At 58.3% G+C, this 17,724-nt stretch overlaps 10 protein-coding genes across 10 annotated transcripts; 3 read left to right on the forward strand and 7 right to left on the reverse strand.

Moving 5' to 3' along the window:
* Positions 1–186: 186 nt before the first annotated feature.
* On the reverse strand, positions 187–2,500 carry BBBOND_0304860 (glucose inhibited division protein A family protein, putative; the record flags this gene model as incomplete). Its single annotated transcript, XM_012913315.1, has 7 exons — positions 187–331; positions 367–765; positions 803–1,515; positions 1,577–1,701; positions 1,737–1,846; positions 1,883–2,261; positions 2,299–2,500. The coding sequence occupies 7 exons, from the start codon at positions 2,498–2,500 to the stop codon at positions 187–189; spliced, it is 2,073 nt and encodes a 690-aa protein (XP_012768769.1).
* Positions 2,501–2,878: 378 nt separating this feature from the next.
* Positions 2,879–3,223, reverse strand: BBBOND_0304870 (translation initiation factor SUI1, putative; the record flags this gene model as incomplete). The annotated part of the gene is made up of 1 exon (XM_012913316.1): positions 2,879–3,223. One exon carries the CDS (start codon positions 3,221–3,223, stop codon positions 2,879–2,881), a length of 345 nt encoding a protein of 114 aa, XP_012768770.1.
* Positions 3,224–4,055: 832 nt separating this feature from the next.
* Positions 4,056–5,288, forward strand: BBBOND_0304880 (SNF7-RELATED, putative; the record flags this gene model as incomplete). The annotated part of the gene is made up of 4 exons (XM_012913317.1): positions 4,056–4,121; positions 4,157–4,243; positions 4,731–5,063; positions 5,100–5,288. 4 exons carry the CDS (start codon positions 4,056–4,058, stop codon positions 5,286–5,288), a joined length of 675 nt encoding a protein of 224 aa, XP_012768771.1.
* A 10-nt stretch (positions 5,289–5,298) lies between these two features.
* BBBOND_0304890 (hypothetical protein, conserved) lies at positions 5,299–7,952 on the reverse strand (the record flags this gene model as incomplete). The annotated part of the gene is made up of 4 exons (XM_012913318.1): positions 5,299–5,374; positions 5,410–5,460; positions 5,496–6,624; positions 6,665–7,952. The coding sequence occupies 4 exons, from the start codon at positions 7,950–7,952 to the stop codon at positions 5,299–5,301; spliced, it is 2,544 nt and encodes an 847-aa protein (XP_012768772.1).
* Positions 7,953–8,891: 939 nt separating this feature from the next.
* On the forward strand, positions 8,892–9,134 carry BBBOND_0304900 (hypothetical protein; the record flags this gene model as incomplete). Its single annotated transcript, XM_012913319.1, has 1 exon — positions 8,892–9,134. One exon carries the CDS (start codon positions 8,892–8,894, stop codon positions 9,132–9,134), a length of 243 nt encoding a protein of 80 aa, XP_012768773.1.
* Positions 9,135–9,211: 77 nt separating this feature from the next.
* BBBOND_0304910 (hypothetical protein) lies at positions 9,212–9,780 on the reverse strand (the record flags this gene model as incomplete). Its single annotated transcript, XM_012913320.1, has 2 exons — positions 9,212–9,290; positions 9,326–9,780. 2 exons carry the CDS (start codon positions 9,778–9,780, stop codon positions 9,212–9,214), a joined length of 534 nt encoding a protein of 177 aa, XP_012768774.1.
* Positions 9,781–9,922: 142 nt separating this feature from the next.
* BBBOND_0304920 (hypothetical protein, conserved) lies at positions 9,923–10,995 on the reverse strand (the record flags this gene model as incomplete). The annotated part of the gene is made up of 6 exons (XM_012913321.1): positions 9,923–10,013; positions 10,049–10,157; positions 10,199–10,284; positions 10,320–10,498; positions 10,558–10,683; positions 10,720–10,995. 6 exons carry the CDS (start codon positions 10,993–10,995, stop codon positions 9,923–9,925), a joined length of 867 nt encoding a protein of 288 aa, XP_012768775.1.
* Positions 10,996–11,327: 332 nt separating this feature from the next.
* Positions 11,328–14,813, reverse strand: BBBOND_0304930 (DNA-dependent RNA polymerase, putative; the record flags this gene model as incomplete). Its single annotated transcript, XM_012913322.1, has 1 exon — positions 11,328–14,813. One exon carries the CDS (start codon positions 14,811–14,813, stop codon positions 11,328–11,330), a length of 3,486 nt encoding a protein of 1,161 aa, XP_012768776.1.
* A 155-nt stretch (positions 14,814–14,968) lies between these two features.
* BBBOND_0304940 (hypothetical protein, conserved) lies at positions 14,969–17,119 on the forward strand (the record flags this gene model as incomplete). Its single annotated transcript, XM_012913323.1, has 7 exons — positions 14,969–15,369; positions 15,727–16,119; positions 16,155–16,258; positions 16,279–16,646; positions 16,684–16,895; positions 16,930–17,017; positions 17,054–17,119. The coding sequence occupies 7 exons, from the start codon at positions 14,969–14,971 to the stop codon at positions 17,117–17,119; spliced, it is 1,632 nt and encodes a 543-aa protein (XP_012768777.1).
* Positions 17,120–17,138: 19 nt separating this feature from the next.
* BBBOND_0304950 (hypothetical protein, conserved) lies at positions 17,139–17,712 on the reverse strand (the record flags this gene model as incomplete). The annotated part of the gene is made up of 4 exons (XM_012913324.1): positions 17,139–17,311; positions 17,360–17,506; positions 17,542–17,613; positions 17,652–17,712. 4 exons carry the CDS (start codon positions 17,710–17,712, stop codon positions 17,139–17,141), a joined length of 453 nt encoding a protein of 150 aa, XP_012768778.1.
* Positions 17,713–17,724: the final 12 nt, after the last annotated feature.

The raw sequence follows: 17,724 nt of genomic DNA on the forward strand, positions 1-17,724 counted from the left end.
ACGGCCGAGGGAATCCGCGCTAGCTGTTACACAGGGTGCCTCCGTGAAGACACATCTAAATCAAAACATTAAAAGCAAAATTATTGCCGAACTAGGTTCAGCGTACGGACATTGTGACTGCGTTACACCCTTACACATGCCATCATCGGCGCTCGGAGGCACCTGCACCCCTTACACATTCGGCCCTTACAGCCCTTTAATGACTTGTTCCGCCAGTAGCGTGAGCGACGCGGGCGTCACGCCCTGTAAATTGGCGGCTTCCGCTATTGTCGCCGGCCTATGGCGGTTGAGCACCTCCACCTCCTCCGTAGACAAGAAGGCGAAGCGCTCGCTGTAGCGCGTTACAAAGTGTCAAAATGAACTCACCGCGTATACTCAATGTCTGGGCGCAGCGGAACCGATCTGCCTCTCAATGTGCGTTCCATTTGCTTGGCCTGCCGGTCAACGAACGGGGCGTACTTGCACTGCGCTTCCACTACGCTCTGCAGGTACTTGTTGCTGGTTGTGCGCTCCGCGGACCGCCGGGCAGCTTGCTCCGATATACCGTCCTCCAGGCCCTCGAACGCGGCGTCAATGCCGGAACGCTCCGCCTCCGACATTGGAGGCAACTCCGTTTTAGACACGCGACCGTCAGGGTAGTGTTCGTTCACTCGCGCCTCAATCGACGGAAGTGTGACTCCCGATACTTTCAGCATCTCCCAGCCGTTCTTGCAGTCTGCACCGTCCATGTTTACATCCCATTTGTTCAATGGTAACGTCACACTCCTGCACACATTATGACATGGACTATGCACAAGCTTACCTCAGGCGATTGATCACAGCCTGTGCCCTGATGTACTTCTCGCGTATGGTGTCCACGCGTTCGGCATTGCGTATGAGACCGCACTGCCGACCCTTCTTGAGCATGCGGATGTCACCGTTGTCAATGCGGAGAAATAGCCGGTCCTCCGCGCGTGATGTGAACATGCGGTAAGGCTCACTCGTTCCTTTTCGCACGAGGTCGTCTATCAGCACCCCGATGTAACCTTCGCTGCGATCTAAAACGAACTCACGACCGGACGCCAGCGCAAACAGCGCCGCGTTGCATCCGGCCACCAACCCTAGCCCTGCCGCTTCCTCATACCCCGTTGTACCGCATATCTGGCCAGCGAAATAGAGCCCCTCTATTTGCTTAAACTGTAGCGTGTGACGCAGCAAACGCGCGTCGATGTAGTCGTATTCCACGTCATAACCGGGGGTCACTATCTCCACCTCCTCCAACCCGGGTATCGTCCGCAGCAGCTCCAGCTGCACTTCTGGCGGAAACGCTCCCGACAAACCATTGGGGTACACAAGATCACTGTCCGTTCCTTCAGGTTCCAGCCACACTACATGCCCCGCTACATTGGGGAAACGCGTAATTTTTGCCGGGAGGGACGGGCAGTACCTGGGCCCGAGACCCTTGCCGAACCCGCTCTCGTAATCCGGGAGAACACCAAGATGCTCCCTTACAATTCTGAACTCGATCACAACAACCTACATGTAACACGAACCTGTGTGTGTTTGCGTTTGTGCGCGTTTTGTAACACTGAATCACCCCGTCCCGAAGCGGCGGCCCAGACTCGGCGTTGAGGTACGAGAAAGGGGTGGGGTCGAGGTCCGAATTTTGAACCTCCAGCACATCATAGTTTATGGAACTGCGTTTAACTCTCGGAGGCGTGCCTGCACAATGTCAATACGGTGCAGCTATCACGTACCTGTTTTAAATCGGTTGGTAGATATGCCGAGCCTGGCGAGGGTCGCACATAGCCCGTCGGCCGGCGCTTCAAATTCCCCTTTCAGACGGTCAAGTCGCCCCCCTGGCACCCTAAACTGCTATGAATGGGCTTTATGTGCCACTTACTGTGTCTTTGAACGGTGGCATCGGCCTCGGAGGAAGGTGCCCGTGGTGATCACCACGGCCTTGCATTGAACGGTACGACCGTCCGCAAACACCACGCCGCGCACCGCTCCGTCCTCCACCAGAACGTCTTCTACCATCGACTCCTCCACATGCAAACCGTCCTGTTTTCCGATAATGTCACGCACGGCAGCCGCGTAGTGGTCTCTATCCTCCTGCGCACGCGGGCCCCTGACGGCCGGACCCCGACTGGAGTTGAGCAGGTGGTACATCACCGCTCCTTCGTCGGCAGCGACGCCCATCACCCCGTCCAGCGCATCTATTTCGCACACGATGTTGCCCTTGCCAATCCCACCTATCGAAGGGTTACACGACATCTCGCCTGTGCAGCATTAACGTCGATACGGTCTCAAACCCACCGATTGACGCCGTCCGCGGCGTTACTAGCACTGTCTTCGCGCCGACACGAGCAGCTGCAGCAGCCGACTCGCATCCGGCGTGCCCGCCGCCGACCACGACCACATCCGGAACGGAGAAGGCTGGAGGCCGCGGCCGGAGCTGTCTAATGGCGCCGCAGCGCGGGCCAATCAGGGCCGCTAAGGCCCAAGACAAAAGAAGCATCACTAGGTCATTTTCCCGTGCTAATAGAATTGTAATGTGTGGCACCTGGCCCATCGCAAGACGCGCCAAAGCGCGCTGCGGCCCGCAGTCGACCTGCCGACCAAAAGGGCGCACATCAGCGTCAGCTCGACGCCATTACCTGCATACGGCTTCCGTTATACCACAGAACGCCAATCGACAGTGAATGCAGCGCAATTCGCGAGCAACGGCGCAACACCGCCTCGCCAGCAGGCTGCATGGCCGCGCGCAAAACACAACTCCTCTAAGCATGAATATGGATCTGAAACAGGTCGCGTACGCACATATTAAACGTAATAAAATGCTCATTCAAATCTCAGGGTGTCAATCAAGCCGCTTAGGACAATGAGCGCCCCCTAATTAAACTCCATGAATCCTGATCTGATCAGGCGATACGAGATTTTCGCGTTCCAAGAAGCGGACGACGTCGTGGCGCTTGTCGCCTTGAAGCTGGATGATAGAACCGTACTCGGCGTGTGAAATAACCGTGCCGTTGCAACTGAACTCCTTTTTGAGGGCACGGACCATCTTCTTGAGGTCCAGCGTTTCTTCGAGACCTTGAACGGTTGTGACACTCTTACGCCCGTTTCTCTGCTGGTTGCGAATGTGCACTAGCCTACTGGCGGCATTGCTCCCTCCGTTCTCCGCAGATGCGCTCTGTTTGAAGGGGTCCTTAATACCCGCGGTATCGAAGTCGAGGAACATCAATCCAAATATAGTTGAACTGCAAAACACCGATTAGAGAGCCGATTTTCCCCCGGCTAAATCAGAAATGTGTTATACACTACGGAACAATAGGAGACGAAGTGTACGTAGCGGCACGGCCGGCGCGTCGCGGAGATATGCCCCCACAACCGTATGCACCAACGCATCAGACGGCGGAGCGGTGACCGGGCGTGCTAGCTGCCGCAGGGCCGGCAACGAGCTCTGTTTTTAGTAAGGTAGAGGCGCAGTCCAGGTGTGCATGCCCTGCAGCTTTTGCCGCGCTATTATAGCCCCTCTACACTCGTGGGCTGATATCGCCTAAAATTACGGCTATTATCCGATTACCCACCGCTGCCGTGCTTTGTCTGGACGTGAATGCATGGTTTTCGGTGAAACTGGGACCCTGCCCACTCGGTTTGGCACATGTTTCAGCTCATGTGTGGACACACCTGCTTTCGGGTAGTGTAACGTGTTCGTGAGCCGGAGCCGCCGCAAATCGACTCTGCATCAGATAAAACATCGTACACACAGCACACATCGATGAACGGTCGTAGCCACCGGCTTATGGTTCGATGGCGCCAGACGCGGCACATTGTACTTGATAGTTTTCCGTGATCACGTTTTTGTCTACAGAAACCATCGCCCCATACTCTCCAGCTTGATCATTTTTAAATACCAAATTTGTTACTTGCAGCAGTTGCCCGCCTACGCTGAGGTGCCTGTTGCGACAGCACTCCGACGCGAGACGTCATAATACCAATCCACATATAACTTGTCGCTCGTTAGCGCGCAATTCAGACTCCGTAGTAATATTTGATTCGACGACGGCGCCATGGTTTTCGGGCTGCTGCGCCGGGCGAAAAAGGGCGCCATTGGCGAGCCTTCCGCCGACAACAAGGTAGGCGCTGATGTTGTCTAACACACTGCTCCCAGCAAGCTGTGCAACAGGCCCTTAAGATGGGCAACGAAGCCATACGCGACATGAACAAGCGTATGACCCACTTAGACGAGAGGATCAAGGTACGTTGACGTTGGTTCCTGCTGGTGTCCAGCCTTCCGTTCGTGGCGCCAACGGGCTTCAATGGTTGATCTGTGATTGCGTAAAGTTAGTTTCGAATGTTTGGTTTCGATGTTTAGCCAACCATGTGAAGTGTTGTTGCGCATTAAATAATAGGGAATATCGTGGCACATGCGCCGGCAGTCGATGTGGCCTGGCCTATCGGTTGATAGCGTGGTTGTAAGCTGCGAACACGTAACGGCAAGGGTATTGCCTTAGTTCCGGTGGCAACGACGCATGGCCGAAGTTGGCTGAAGGCCACATCGATCAGCCGGTTGCACTGATCAATGTCAGCCAAAGCCCGCAACAACCCGCCGTGACCGTGCCGCCGGCGGACGCCGCTAACCGGGCGAGCGCACGGTCGGATCCCAGCTGCTAATGACGCATTAATTTACATTATACCATGAGTTTTTTTAATATACAGCATTGAACAAGAAACCATTTTTGTAGGAATGCGTCGAGGAAGCAAAGCGTAAACACGCCAACAATGATAAGCAGGGCGCTTTGGGCGCCCTGCGCCGCAAGAAGCTCTATGAGGAGGAGGTTGCCAGGATCTCCGCCTCGATAATGACCCTCGAGTCACAGAATATAACGCTTGAGGGCGCACAAATGCAGCAACTGGCTCTAAGCGCTCTTTCCACCGGAGTGACGGCGCACAAAAAGCTGCAGCAGCACATGGCCACCAGGGAGGTGGACGAGCTGATGGAACAGCTGGAGGAACAGAGGGACGCACAAGCGGAGATCCACGACGCGATGACCCAGGGCCTGTCGCTTCCGACAGAGGTGAGTTGCGCGACATGGCACTTGACGACGGCGCAGTTCGAGGACGAGCTGGAGGCGCTCATCCAGGAAGAAAAGATGAAAGAGGCGGCCGAGTCACAGCAGCTCGAAGAAATCGCAACCGAGCCCGCCGAGAGGCCCACGGTACAACCAGCGCAGCCCGTCGCCACCGCCCCCCTTCCTCAGGCCACGGAGCGCGCCAAAACGGAGGAACCCATCGCACAGTGAAGCGGCTCGACTAGTCCACGCTCAGCACCTGACGGCGTACAATCTTGCGGCGACAGATGGGGCAAACGGCAAAGCTCTCGGCACACCTGCAAAAACTGAGCAGGATGGGCTGGAAACGTACACGCTACAGAAGTTGAAGTGGCCGCAAGGGTTCAAAAGACAGTTGATGCGCCTGCAAAGTATTGTGGGCCAGCCCAGTCGACCTACTTCTCAAAACAAACTACACAATTCAATTTCGCCTGCAAATCTATGTTCAGTTCGCGCTCCAGCTCCAGCTCATGGCGCGCCTTCTCGTACAGATCGAACAGCGAATCCAGCTTCTGCTGTTGCTTGCGCAGCTGGTAGCGCAGCCCCTCGAGGCTGTCGGGGTCGCACTCCCCGTTCATGTGCCCCCTCTCGAGCCTGGGGTGCGTGTTGGGGAACTTATTTATCTCAGCCGCGTATTCACTTAGGCTCTGGAGCTGCATTTCGAGCGGGTTGGGCGGCGTGCCCTTGAAGGGTTTGTCGGGGTCGCGCCTCTTGGGGCAGAACAGGCAGTCGGCCAGCGTCGTCTGCAGGTTCTGCCGGTCGCTCAGGCTCTTGTTGAGCAGCCCGTGGCGCTCCACGATCATCACCAGGGCGACCCACAGATGCCACGGCAGCAGCGAGAGGCGGCGCACGTCGTTGCTGTCAAGCTCGACGACGTCCTCATCGTCCTGGTAGATGCAGACCACCTTGTACAACGGCTCCTTCGTGTTCAGCTCCTTCACAACACCAATGTAGTCGGAGGGGTCGCTGCCGTCGGAGTCCAGCGGGTCCCTGAACTCGCACACGTCCCCGGCCTGCAGCACGTTGCCGCTGGTCGAGAGGTCGAGCCCCGTGATGGTCTCCACGTTGACGGCGCACTCGGTGGCCAGGTGGCTCAGGTCCTTCGGGAAGTAGACGTCGCTGTTACGCCGGTTGCTGGACTCGGTCAGCTCATCAAGCATCTTGGTGATGAAGTCGTGCTCCTTGCTCGAGAGAAGGCCCGGCTCGACCTGGGCGGTCTTCTTGGAGGCCGCCGGGGTCTTGGTGCCAGTGGCCGCGACCGGTGTTGACGGCGGCGCAACACGCTCCAATTTGTCCGGAGTCTCCGTCACAACCTTGGCCGGGGCACTCGCCTGTTCCGCCGAGGGGAACATGACCTCCAGGGTGCGGTGGTTGTCCGACTTCATTACCTTGCTGACCGGGGTATGGATACCGTAGTGGTCGGAGTTGGGCAGTGGCGTGCGCTTTTCGCTCCCCTGTTTGCTGAGGTTGGAGATGGGCGTGTGGTAAATCTGGTCGCCCGACAAGAGCGGCCCGGGGGGGGCACCGCCTGCGCGACATTAACGTGGGCGGCACCGAAATAAACCTACCGCCATAAGTGACGGAATTAGACGCGGAATCAACCGGGCACCCCATATGCAGAGGCCAGCACGTCGACGACGGCGGGCCGGAATAATAGGGGGTGTCGCAAGGTCCCACGCTGTGCCTGAGGCTGACGGGATTGTCCACGTCAGTGCACAGGGAAGTCAGGGGGTCCACTCCCGACTGGATCATCGACGAAATAGAATCCGGCTTCGGCGCAGCGGACGTTGTGCCGATTATTGGCAGCTGTATGGGCCTCGCGTTCAGCTCCTTCGACAGCTGGTTGAAGTAGTTGACTCCAAAAAGCGACCGCAGGAAGTTCGTGTTGACGCCCCCGCCATACAAAAACGCCGACTCCGGCTGGATGAGCCTGCACGGGACGCGGTCCACCTCCTGGTTGTCGTACTCCACCACAAATATCATGTCGATGGGGTTCACCCGCAGCACCTTCGCCGGCCAGAACCGCCCGGAGAAGGCGCTGCGCTTCTCGTCCGAGGTGGCGGGCCACCAGACGCGCACCCGGCAGCCGACTAGGCGGTTCATGAGGAGCGTGCTCTTGACGTAGTCGAGGAACTGGACGTTGGAGTCGCGCTGCGGCGGGGTGCCCACATCGGCGTATCCCATGTGGTCCTTGCGCGTCTTGGAGGGGGGGTCGCGCAACGAGACCCGCACGTTCTTCGGGATTTCCTCGCAGCTGGCCAGGTCGATGCCCTCTATGGCGTCCAGCGAGATCGGGCAGACGTTGGTGGTGAGCCTTGCGACGAGCTGGTCGAGCACCTGGTTGCGGATGGAGCAGTTGGAGAGCTTCAGCACGCGGATGTCGCTGCACTTGATTAGATCCATCAACGGCTGCATGAAGACGCTGTCGGACAGGATGTTCTCCGAAAGGTCCAGAACCTCGACGTGGGCGGTGATGGCCGGCAGCAGCTGCGCCACGAACTTGGAGCCGAAGCGGCACCTCAACGACAACTCGAGCAGGGATTCGCTGTGCGCCATTAACACGCGAGTTATTAAGTCAATGAGCTCGGGATCGCCGTTCGACCACAGGTCAATGTGCAGTACCTCAAGTTTGTTACTGACTAACGCGAGTTCCTGCAATATATGCACGAATATTGTGTGGTGCGCAGGATCGATAATGTTAACGATGCGCACAGCCCCGCCACGCAGGAAGTCTGCAAGGCCTTCCACCGACTTCTTGTCCTTAACGTAGGAAAGACTGAGGGTGGCGTTGTCGCCCCGGAACATCCTCTGCAGGGAGGCGGGGACGGGGCTCGGCACTGCATGCGACGGGACCATCGTGAGCGCCCGGTAGCTTGCTCTCTCGTCAAACGTAGACTACACGCAGCGTTTCGCGCAACAGGGGGGACAAATGCAACGCAGCCCGATCGGGGCCGAGGTCTGCCCGGCAAGCGGGACGGTTGGCTACCAGACTATGCGTCGACCGACGGCCGCAGTTTTCACGCAAGCCTCCTCAAATTGCTCGACATCAGATGAGTGCAGATCGCCTTTGCCACTTACGGCGCACAACCAGCATCCCGATAAGCTGCGACACCATGCTACGTGACCCGGACGACGAGTGGCCGCGCAACAGTGCTCTAGCGGACGGCCGATAACAGTTTCCTCAACTTAAGACGCTGTCAGAAACGCAGGCATGCACTGACCGATGTGCTTCGCGGACTCGGTCAGAGGCGACAGCTGGAACCTCGCCTACAATAGCGCCACCAAAAAGGAGTTTATTAATGACGCAACAAGCACATGCCACTGCCGATGTGGCGGGTGCGCGTTAGCGGGAGGCGTCGGTGGTGAGCCGAGCGGGCGCCCGCGACAGAGGCCGGCTTGGACGCGTGGAGCACACACGATCCGAATCACAGCAAAACAGCCCACAAAGGAGACCACACACCCCTCAAAAGCGTCGTGCACAGCGCAATTGCCCGTGACGCGTCACACCCAGCGCCGCATGGGGGACGCGTCAGCTCCTGACAGTGTGTCGGCGCCTACGGCGGCACAAACGCGCGTTTGAGGGACTAACGAGGCGCATTTTAATCTGCTATAACCCGCCCAAGGCTACGACGTGGTGGCGCTCAGGTGAGTGCGGGGCCGCTGGACGGTGGCTACGCGTACGTGATGATTGTTTGTGGTCCCGATCGGCGTTATTTGACCGCCGCGTGAGGCTTGATAATGGAGTAGATTTCAATCTGACGCGACACTCGCACTCACATCGTGCAGCACGTCACCATGGTCGTCCCGGCCCACTGGTTTTTCAAGCTGTCTATTGCGAAGGACCGCGTTAGGTTTCTGCGGCTCTACGCGACGTTCGGACTGGGCGTCGGGCTGCTGATCGGACTCTCGGCGCACCACCCGAAGTATACCAGCGAGCCCTTCAAGCCGTCCATGTTGTACCGCCTGCACCTCAAGAGGCTGCTCTGGTCCGGCAAAATCACGCAGGAACAGCACGACAAGTACCTTCACTACCAGTAATATTCAGATTTGTACATGCGTGTCGCGAAAAATCGGTTTTGTGGGTGCTTGCTTCATTGATGGGACACATGCACCACTCATCGCCTCCGGCGGTTCATCCGGTCCATGGGCTGCGGGATCCCGGCGATGGCCACCTTGGGGCCGCTCTCAAGCGGGCTGCGAGCGGTCAGGTGTGGATGCGGCAAACCTACCCGTAGGAGCGCCTGTTCACGGTTTCCTGTATCTTCTCTAGGCGTTCACGGCCGATGGTCACGTCGGTGCCCATCTCCTTGCCGGCGGGCATGTAGAACACGAAACGGCGGGTGTTGCGATTGCGCTGGCGGATTTTGGGCGCCTCCGACCAGTCCTTGTAGGCGTCGGGCTTCGGGCGCTGCGCGGAGTTGCCCAGACACGAAACCGGCTGCGGCCTGCCACTTTGGCGGGCGTCCTCCCGCAACAGATGGCGCCTGATATCCCGAAGCTCGTCAGTCGCACGTTTCAGGGTGACGTGGCACGGATTCTTTTTCGCGTTCTCCGCGCGGATGACGCGCTTGAGCTCCTTCCACCGCGTTTCGTAGTCCCGGTAAGGCGACGTCTGCGCGGAGTCGGACTCGGCCTTGTTGCCCTTCAGTACGTCGCGGGACGCGATGAAGTCTAACAGGTCCATCGCAATTCTATCGATGTGTAACGACGGCGGCGCTGGGCGCGAGCCGCAACGCTCGCACGGCCTCACAGGTGCAGGCGTGCCACGCGCACAACGATTATTTTCAACTATGTTGGAGCGCCGCGTTGTAGGCGCGCGTATTTGGCTATCTGTATTCGGCGGCGTGGATGTGCATCACATTATGATGTCCGTGGTATCCGTCGCTGGAGAAGGATCCAAGTTCCGGCATCCTGAAACTCACATGCGGGGCCAGTTAAACGCGCCAACGCACCTCTGGTACTCCGTCTCCTTGTTTATGTACCGCTGGTTCATATCTAGGTTGCGGAAGAAGGGGCATATGCCCACAATGCCGCCGACCAGAATGCCGATGATGGCGCCGACTGCGTAGCGGCGTCAGACAGCTGCCAATTTGTCCACTTACGTGAGATTCCAACTTCGTGGCTCTGCATCATGCTCCCGATTGGCAGACCCGCGCACATCCCGCCGAACGAGCCGAGCAGGACGCCGCTGCGTGGCAATGTTTCCCGCGCCCTGGGACCTACCGTTTCCCCATCAGCACCGCAGCAACGAACAGCGACATCATCGGCCCGGCGAACGCCAAAGTGTTCATCATGCAGAAGCCGAGGAACAGCGACAGCGCGACGCCCAAGCACGCACCGGCTGCTGCCATGATGATCATCATGGCGCCGCCGTTCCTGTAGAACGTGGAGCTTGACAGGCCCTGAGCACGGGTGAGCGCGTGCTGAGATTGAGCGGCCGCAGCCGGGCAGAGCGACTTACGCTGGAGTAAAGGTTGGCAGACACGTAGAGCGCTGCAAAGCAGCATATTAAGTGCAACACCAACATGGTGACGGCGAACACCTTCATCGGCCAGCAGTGCATCCCGTCGATGCAGAACCCCTCGATCTGATGGCGTGTGGCGGGTTAGGGCCTGTCACGTACCACTTTCATGCCGGTGAGGTTCTCCCTCTCGAGGTTGTTTCGCATCTTGGTCTGGTTCTGGAGCATCATCTTCCCGGGAGGCCTGGGCCTCTCCGCGCCATGGTAGTCCCCCGGCTCTCCTAGGCCATCGACCGTGATTGCGGCGCTCGGGTGCTCAGCGCCGATGTTCACATAGTGCCTCTCCGGCAGGGATGCCACCGGAGGCCAAATGGCGCCCAGGTGGAAGGCAAGAGTCCACAGTGCTATTATACAGATTCCACGTACGCCTCGCGCCATCGTACATTTTTGTGACTGCCTTTCCGACCAAAGCATACTGGTGTGCCAAAGAGCGTCGTGCACCTTCGCAGATTCACCGGCGCATCCCACGGCATGACTCACCAATCCACCTGAGGAATTGCATGCCGACGTTATGCGTCGCCAGCTAATAGCCTAGGTCGGGGTCAGCGGGGACAGGTGTCACCTTCGTTTGCCAACCACAATAAAGCAGCGCTACCAACGCAATAGGCAAACAACCGGCGCACGCAGACACCGCCACCAGACAGTGCAGCGAAACTAGGTGCAAAGTGCGTATCTAGACATCGTTACGATAGCTGTTGCAGGGTGGCGAGCTAGTGGAAGAAGTAGGCCGATTGGCGCACCAAGTCCAGGTCCAGCTGACCACGCCTCGGCGGCGGAGGGATGACCACCTCCCCGCGCAGCCGCTTGATGCAGCTGTGGTACAGGTTCTCCAAAATGGGCTCGCGGTACATGTTCACGAACTGCTCTCGGATGGCGACGTTCATCACGTCAACGTCGCAGGCGTGCGTCCAGTAGCTGTCGTGCACCGCCGCGAAGCTCAGCCCGACCTTGAGCAGCGACTCCGCAGTTAACATGAGGTGCGACGCGTCGAGCGAGTGGACGAAGTTGGGTGGGAACGCCAACTTCTGACGGCGCTTGTCAACGACGCTATGCGCCTGCTCAGACACGTTGATGGCCTGAATGGGCGTGCGCACCACCTTGGTCACGGCCTTGCAATACGGCTGCTCGCACGGCAAGCCTATGGGGCTTATCCAGGTCACAGGCACGTTGAGCCTGTTGTGAGCCGCGGAGATGTCGTCCAGCCACTTCTTGATCGCCATGGCCTCCGCAAACACGGTGTTTATGGAACCCAGGACCTTGCCAGCTATGTACCCGGCCAAATTGTGCACTGTATGCGGGTCCAGGGACTCCAGTGTGCTCAGTTCCTTCAATCTGGCCTCGATTTGCGCCACGGCGCCGGTTCGGGTCACCCCGTAGCAGATGGTCATGACCGTCTGCTTCACGATCTTACGACGCAGTATCCCGTGCTCCAAGCACAACCGCGCCATCCGCGATTTGGAGTTCACCGGGTCATTAGCAGAGCCAGGCGTGGATGAGTACTCCGCACGCACCTTGGCGATGACCTCCAGAAGCACTTGGTGGTACACGTCCTGCGGCCGATCGCTGGGCGTGAGGTTGACGGCGGCGCCGCCGTTCAGGTCCCTGCCGAGCGCGGCGTAGTGCTGCAGCCCGTTACAGCTGCCGTCCTGGTGGATGGGAACATCGCTCAAGTGGCCGTGGGGGTTGCCGGAGCCCAGGGCGGCCACGTAGTCGATGGCTGTGGCGTAGAACTGGAACGGGCACTCCGCACGCTGCCAGAATGACTGCGACACTTCCGAAAAGGGGGCGCGCACGAGCTGCTGGATGACGCCGGTGTTGCGCTCGACCCACTCCACACGCTCAGAGAACGGCACCTTGTCCATACCATACAGGTTGCTCAGGTGTACCTTCAACCAGTAGAAACCGCGCTCACCCAGCGGCCGCTTCTCGGCAAACTTCAGCAACGCACGGCACACGTCGTCCGCCATGTGGTTGAGGTGAGGCGATAGGGGGTACATCCGCCCCCTGAAGTCGATGTTCTGCGGGAAGTAGATGCGCGGCTCCAGGAGGAAGTCTTCAGCCACGCGCAGCCTCCTCTCGAACAGCGAGCACTCGGACAGAGCATTCGCGCGCTCCATGGTGCTGACGGCAGTTTCCGATTCGTCCTCGATGAGGGACTTGTCGGGCAGAAACGAACGCACGGGGAGCAACGTGTCCGTCGTCCACAGCGTCCGGAGCACCGTGAACACGTCCCCGTTGACCTTCCAGGGGACGCGGCCGAAAGCGCTCACCACGTTTAGCACCCTCGAAAGGTCGTACACTCTGACGTCGAACGTGGGTCTGCTTTGCGTGCGGATGAAGTAGTGCTTCAGAAGCGCAAGGCCCCCAGAGGACACCGACGTCCACGGCTTGGGCTCGCAGACCATGGGCAGGCAGCTCAAATTCACCAAACCCCGGGCCACCGCATCTCTCAGGTGGATCATGCAACACTCCCGCATTTCCAAAACGCCATAGACCTTCACGCCATGACGGTGGACCTTGTGCGCGAAAGCGGCGATCTCCACCTTGCCGGCGTCGAACCGCGACTGGCGGATGCGGCTGATGGCCTTGTTCAGCCACTTGCGCTTCTTTTTGGCTATGGCAGTGTGATCCGATTCTGCGTTGTGGACGTCCGGGAGCAGCATCGACGTGTCGAGTTCGGCGAACGAGTTCGTCTGCCGCAGAGCAGTGGTCAAATCCACCTGGACGTAGCACGACTGCACGAGCGCGTGCAACAGGTAGCCTCCAACCGCCGCACTTTGTTTGCTGTTCCACTGCTTCTGGTCGTCGGTCAGGGTGCCGTCGCTGTGCAGCTGGGGAGTTGGCTCCATCACACCGGTCGCGGTATTGGACATGACACGCGCCTTCGATGCCCCTGAAAATGCCGATGCCGTAAGTGAGCTCAGACTCGCCGTTAACAATTTAGGGATGTCGAAAACGGTGCCGACGCCACGGCTTAAACCTCCCGTGGTAGCGTCGGAGGTGCTGGAGTGGGTGGTAACTGCAGTCTCGGGACTCCGGGGGACATCGAATTTGGGTTCCGATTTGGCATGCGCTTCAGGCGGCTTACTAGATGCCAGTTTTCGCGCATACATACGGCCTATTTCGTCGCCCAGGCGAATCGCCGCATGAGCCAGAAGCACCTGGTTCCCAGCGGTCTGTTGGGGCCGACGACGCAACAGACCGCCCCTTTGCCCTTTGGAGTTATACGCATATGCCGGGAAACACATCAGCTGGAGCGCGATGTTCACAGTAGCCCTCGCCAGCGTCTGGTCGTCTAGGTTCGACGGCAGCACCGAGTCGGTCAGCTTGAGCCTGTCCAGCTTTATGAACTCCGCTATGTCCTGCACCCACTGCTCGCACGTTTGGCTGAGAGCGGGCAGTTGCGATGGTTTCTCCAGCTCCATGAGGCTCGAAGCCTCCACACGGGCCGTTTCCAAAGCCTCGGCAAAACTTTGCCGTTCGATCAGAACCTGCCGCTTGTAGTTCACGTAGTTTGGACCAACGCAATCCACCCTAGCATCCTCACCCTCCGCAGCGCACTCCATCTTATCGCACGTATCCGCAGGTTGCTCCTTGGTGCCATTTAGCGCATTCTCAAGGGGCTCCACTGCCCGGTCAACGGGAGGGCGCTTGAGCAGCGGGAGGTGCTGGTGCCGATAGAGGGCCGCCTTTTGTGCCTCGATGAACTTGGGCGAAAACAGGTCCCTGAGGCACGAAGCACTGCGTACGTGCTCCTGCAGGTCATGCGGCGGCACATCGCAGAGCAGCAGCCCGTGCAACGAGGCGAACCTCTCTGCGTTGCGGAGTAGGTCAACGGTGGAGGGGTCGACATCTCGCATGTAACTCTGCCTGTTGGTCCTCAGCCAGCACACAATACTGGGTGTATGCGAGTCAAACGCCGCCTGGACGCGTCGAAGCAGTTCAGCCTGGTCCCTACATGACCTGTCTGCGATATGCAGCAGCTCAGCCGGAGCTGCGTCATCGGGTGCCGAAGCCGTATTCAGGCACCGTCTGGTGGAGAATACCGAACAAAGGCTCGATGAGTCCCTCTTAACGGCCGTTTGCTCCTGTCTTCCATCCGATAAAGGGGTGTACCGTCTCACGGATACGCCGTGGAGGAAGCGGCCGAGATTCGCCTCCAGCCATACCGAATACAGCCTGCCAGGCGGAGCCATCTTCCGTTAGATGGTCTTGCACGCTCGAGTCTTCCACATTGTTGCAACGGGGCGTTGCCTAGTGGGCGCAGAGGCGCCGTAGATGGCGTTGCTACGCCCCCATCGGGTTACACATCGGCATCTGCGCGCCTACTCGGCCATTCATTGTGGTCCGGATGAAGGTTACAGGCGCCATACGCAGGTCGAGGCTATTGAGGGCTCCCTCAATCGCCAGGACCTACTGCGAAAAGAGCTTCGGCGGTCTTGCGGCCACCGGGTCGGCGGCGAGAATCGGCGCGAATGGCGCCGCTAATTCCGCGCTCTGCCGCCACAGTGGCGCCATCCGCTCCTATGTAAATTTAGGCCGGGATTGGACGCCAGTGCGCAACCAGTACACGAAGTATCGTATCACAAAGCCGTGGACTGCAGACAGCACCTACGACGACATCTTCCTCGCGCAGCCCTCCCGGGAGGACCTCTACGCGTTTTCCAAGGAGCTGCCCGTCTTCCTCAAGTTCCTGAAGCTGCTCACGAAGGCGCAGAACCGCAAAGAGGCGTTCGTGGAGTTTGCGAAGCGGTAGGTTATCCCTCTACGCGCTGGGTGGTGTGTGATCTATGCGTGGATATAAAGCGTCTGTCAAGTGGTGTACCATTAGATATCGATCGTTGTGTGTATTCGCATATACCTATCGCATTGTACGGGTTGTTGCGTTGTCATTGTTAAAGGGGTGTTGGCCGTTCAGCATTTCTAGCGCTGCTCCAGATGACTGCATTATTCTCCATGTAGTGCCACAATGTTACCTGAAGTTCTGTGCGATGCCATTTGTTGTCATATCCATGTATTAAGCGTGGATGGGCACCCATTACCCGCTTTTATCTGTGCTGTTACTGCATGCCGTGATTTGGATGCTTGCAACTCCACATCGCTGTGCAGGTGCGAGAATGGACTTGTTGTCGAAAAGGACGTGTACGTTACCAAGGCTGAGCTTCTGGACTGCATGTGGCGCAATGGCTACTCGGAGGGCGAGATCGATGCCATCAAGTTGGGGTTCCCCGATGACTACCGCTTCCACTACCCCGAGCTGGCCGTGACCTTCGACCTCACGGAGGAGGATTGCTACGCCTACTGCATGAGGCAAAGGGCTGCTAACCCTGAGGAGCTCATAGAGCTGAAACTGAAAAAGCCGCAAAACCTCATCTCGAGCTATGGTCTCATCTTTCTGGGATGCTGGTTCGGGTTGAGCAACGCGGTGTTGGGAAACGCCTGGTTCTTCGCGAAGACGCTGCCATTCGGAGCTGTTTTCTACATGCTGGCGGCATACTTCCAGTAGGTGCTCACCTGACGCTCCTCATGTGTTCCAGGAAAACGCTGAAGGAAATGGCCTGGAAGGAAGAAAACGCCCTCATAGACAAGGCGAAGGAGGAGAAGGAATACTGTGAAAACGCGATCTACAGCCAACTGACCAGTTAGTTTATGCCAGCCCAGCAACTGACCCTCGGCCAGAATACATGGACACCTCGAGGTGCGCGGACTACGTCGACAAATTCAAGGAAGAGGTTGCCAACCGCATGAAGGAGTACAGAATCGCGCTCCTACAGCACATGAAGAGCGAGTCTGCGCGCGTCATGAACGAACGGCTGCAGAGCATGCTCTTGCAGGAGAACGCCATGGCCCGCTCGGTGCAGCGGATCATGGTCGACGAGCTCATGGCAGTTTTCCGCGAGACTTTCGCCAAGAACTCCAGGCTTCAGGACGCTGCAATCAACGCCGCCATCGCCGAAGTTGCGAGTGAAACTGTAAAACGTGACCCGGTTTCCACCTTCTTCAACGACGGACTGGCGTCCTTCCGCAGCGTATGTTACGCACTGGCAATGTTCATTTCGCGCTCAGGACAAGCCGTCCGAGATTGTGAAGCGTTGCACCGCCGCATTCGAGGCGCGCGAGAAGGAGTTTTTGGACGCGTTCAGCATCGGAGAAGCCGAGGCCGCGGAGGTCGGCGCCCTGGCCAAGCAGTGCCAGGACGGCAACGGCATGGACCTCACGCGCCTCTCCGAGGAGCAGCTGCAGCGCGCGCAAAAGCTATTCGACACATTCAACCACAGGTACGCGATAAGTAGTGCTTCTCAAATGATTCAGATTTGGTTACTACGTGCCCCGCGTCCCAGGCACCGTGGGTGCCATGGCGAAGGAGGGTGAGGCCTTCATCGACGAGGTCAACAAGGAGGTGGGTGTGTATGTTACAACGCTACATCTTGCGCAGGTGAGCCAGTGCGCCCAGGAAGTCGCTCGAGCGCGTCTCGGAGCGTTTTTGCGCGCATTCGCCTAGGCCGGGCATCAACCCGAGCTCACTCGGCGGAAGTTGATAAGGCGCGAAAAAACCATGTGCAAGCATATAAACGTTGCAACGTATAGCACAAACAGTGGGAACCTCCTGAACGAGTCCGCGAGCTTAAATTTGTAGCACCACAGCGTCGCCACAACCATAATCCATGCGGACGTGCTCCATTTCCACAGGTCCCTCTTCGGGGCTGTACACTGTTTGGGCGACAGCATGCCGCAAACACACCTGATTCCGCCTCCGGTTCAAGAGTGTCCGGCTTGGTGATGAACACCGTCAGAACCAGCTTCTCGCCGGCCTTGTAGCCGCGCAGCCCGCTGGGGACAGTGTCATCGGAGAGCGGACGTCCACCGTGGATGATACGGATCTTGTGGTCTGAAACTGTACGCAAAACGGAACACTGGGCCTACGGTTGGTGATGTCCTCCGCGAACAGACGCTCCTTGACCGAGGAGATGGGCTCCTGGTGGTCGAGCTCGACCTCTGCGAACGTTTGGAAGCTGGCAGCAGCGAAAGCTCACCCTCGACCGACTGGTCACTGTCAAACCTGTTTATCAAAAGCCTCGTTGTAACATTAGTCATAATGGCGCATAG

This window comes from Babesia bigemina (genome assembly GCF_000981445.1).
Source record: "Babesia bigemina genome assembly Bbig001, chromosome : III".
Classification (NCBI taxonomy): domain Eukaryota; phylum Apicomplexa; class Aconoidasida; order Piroplasmida; family Babesiidae; genus Babesia; species Babesia bigemina.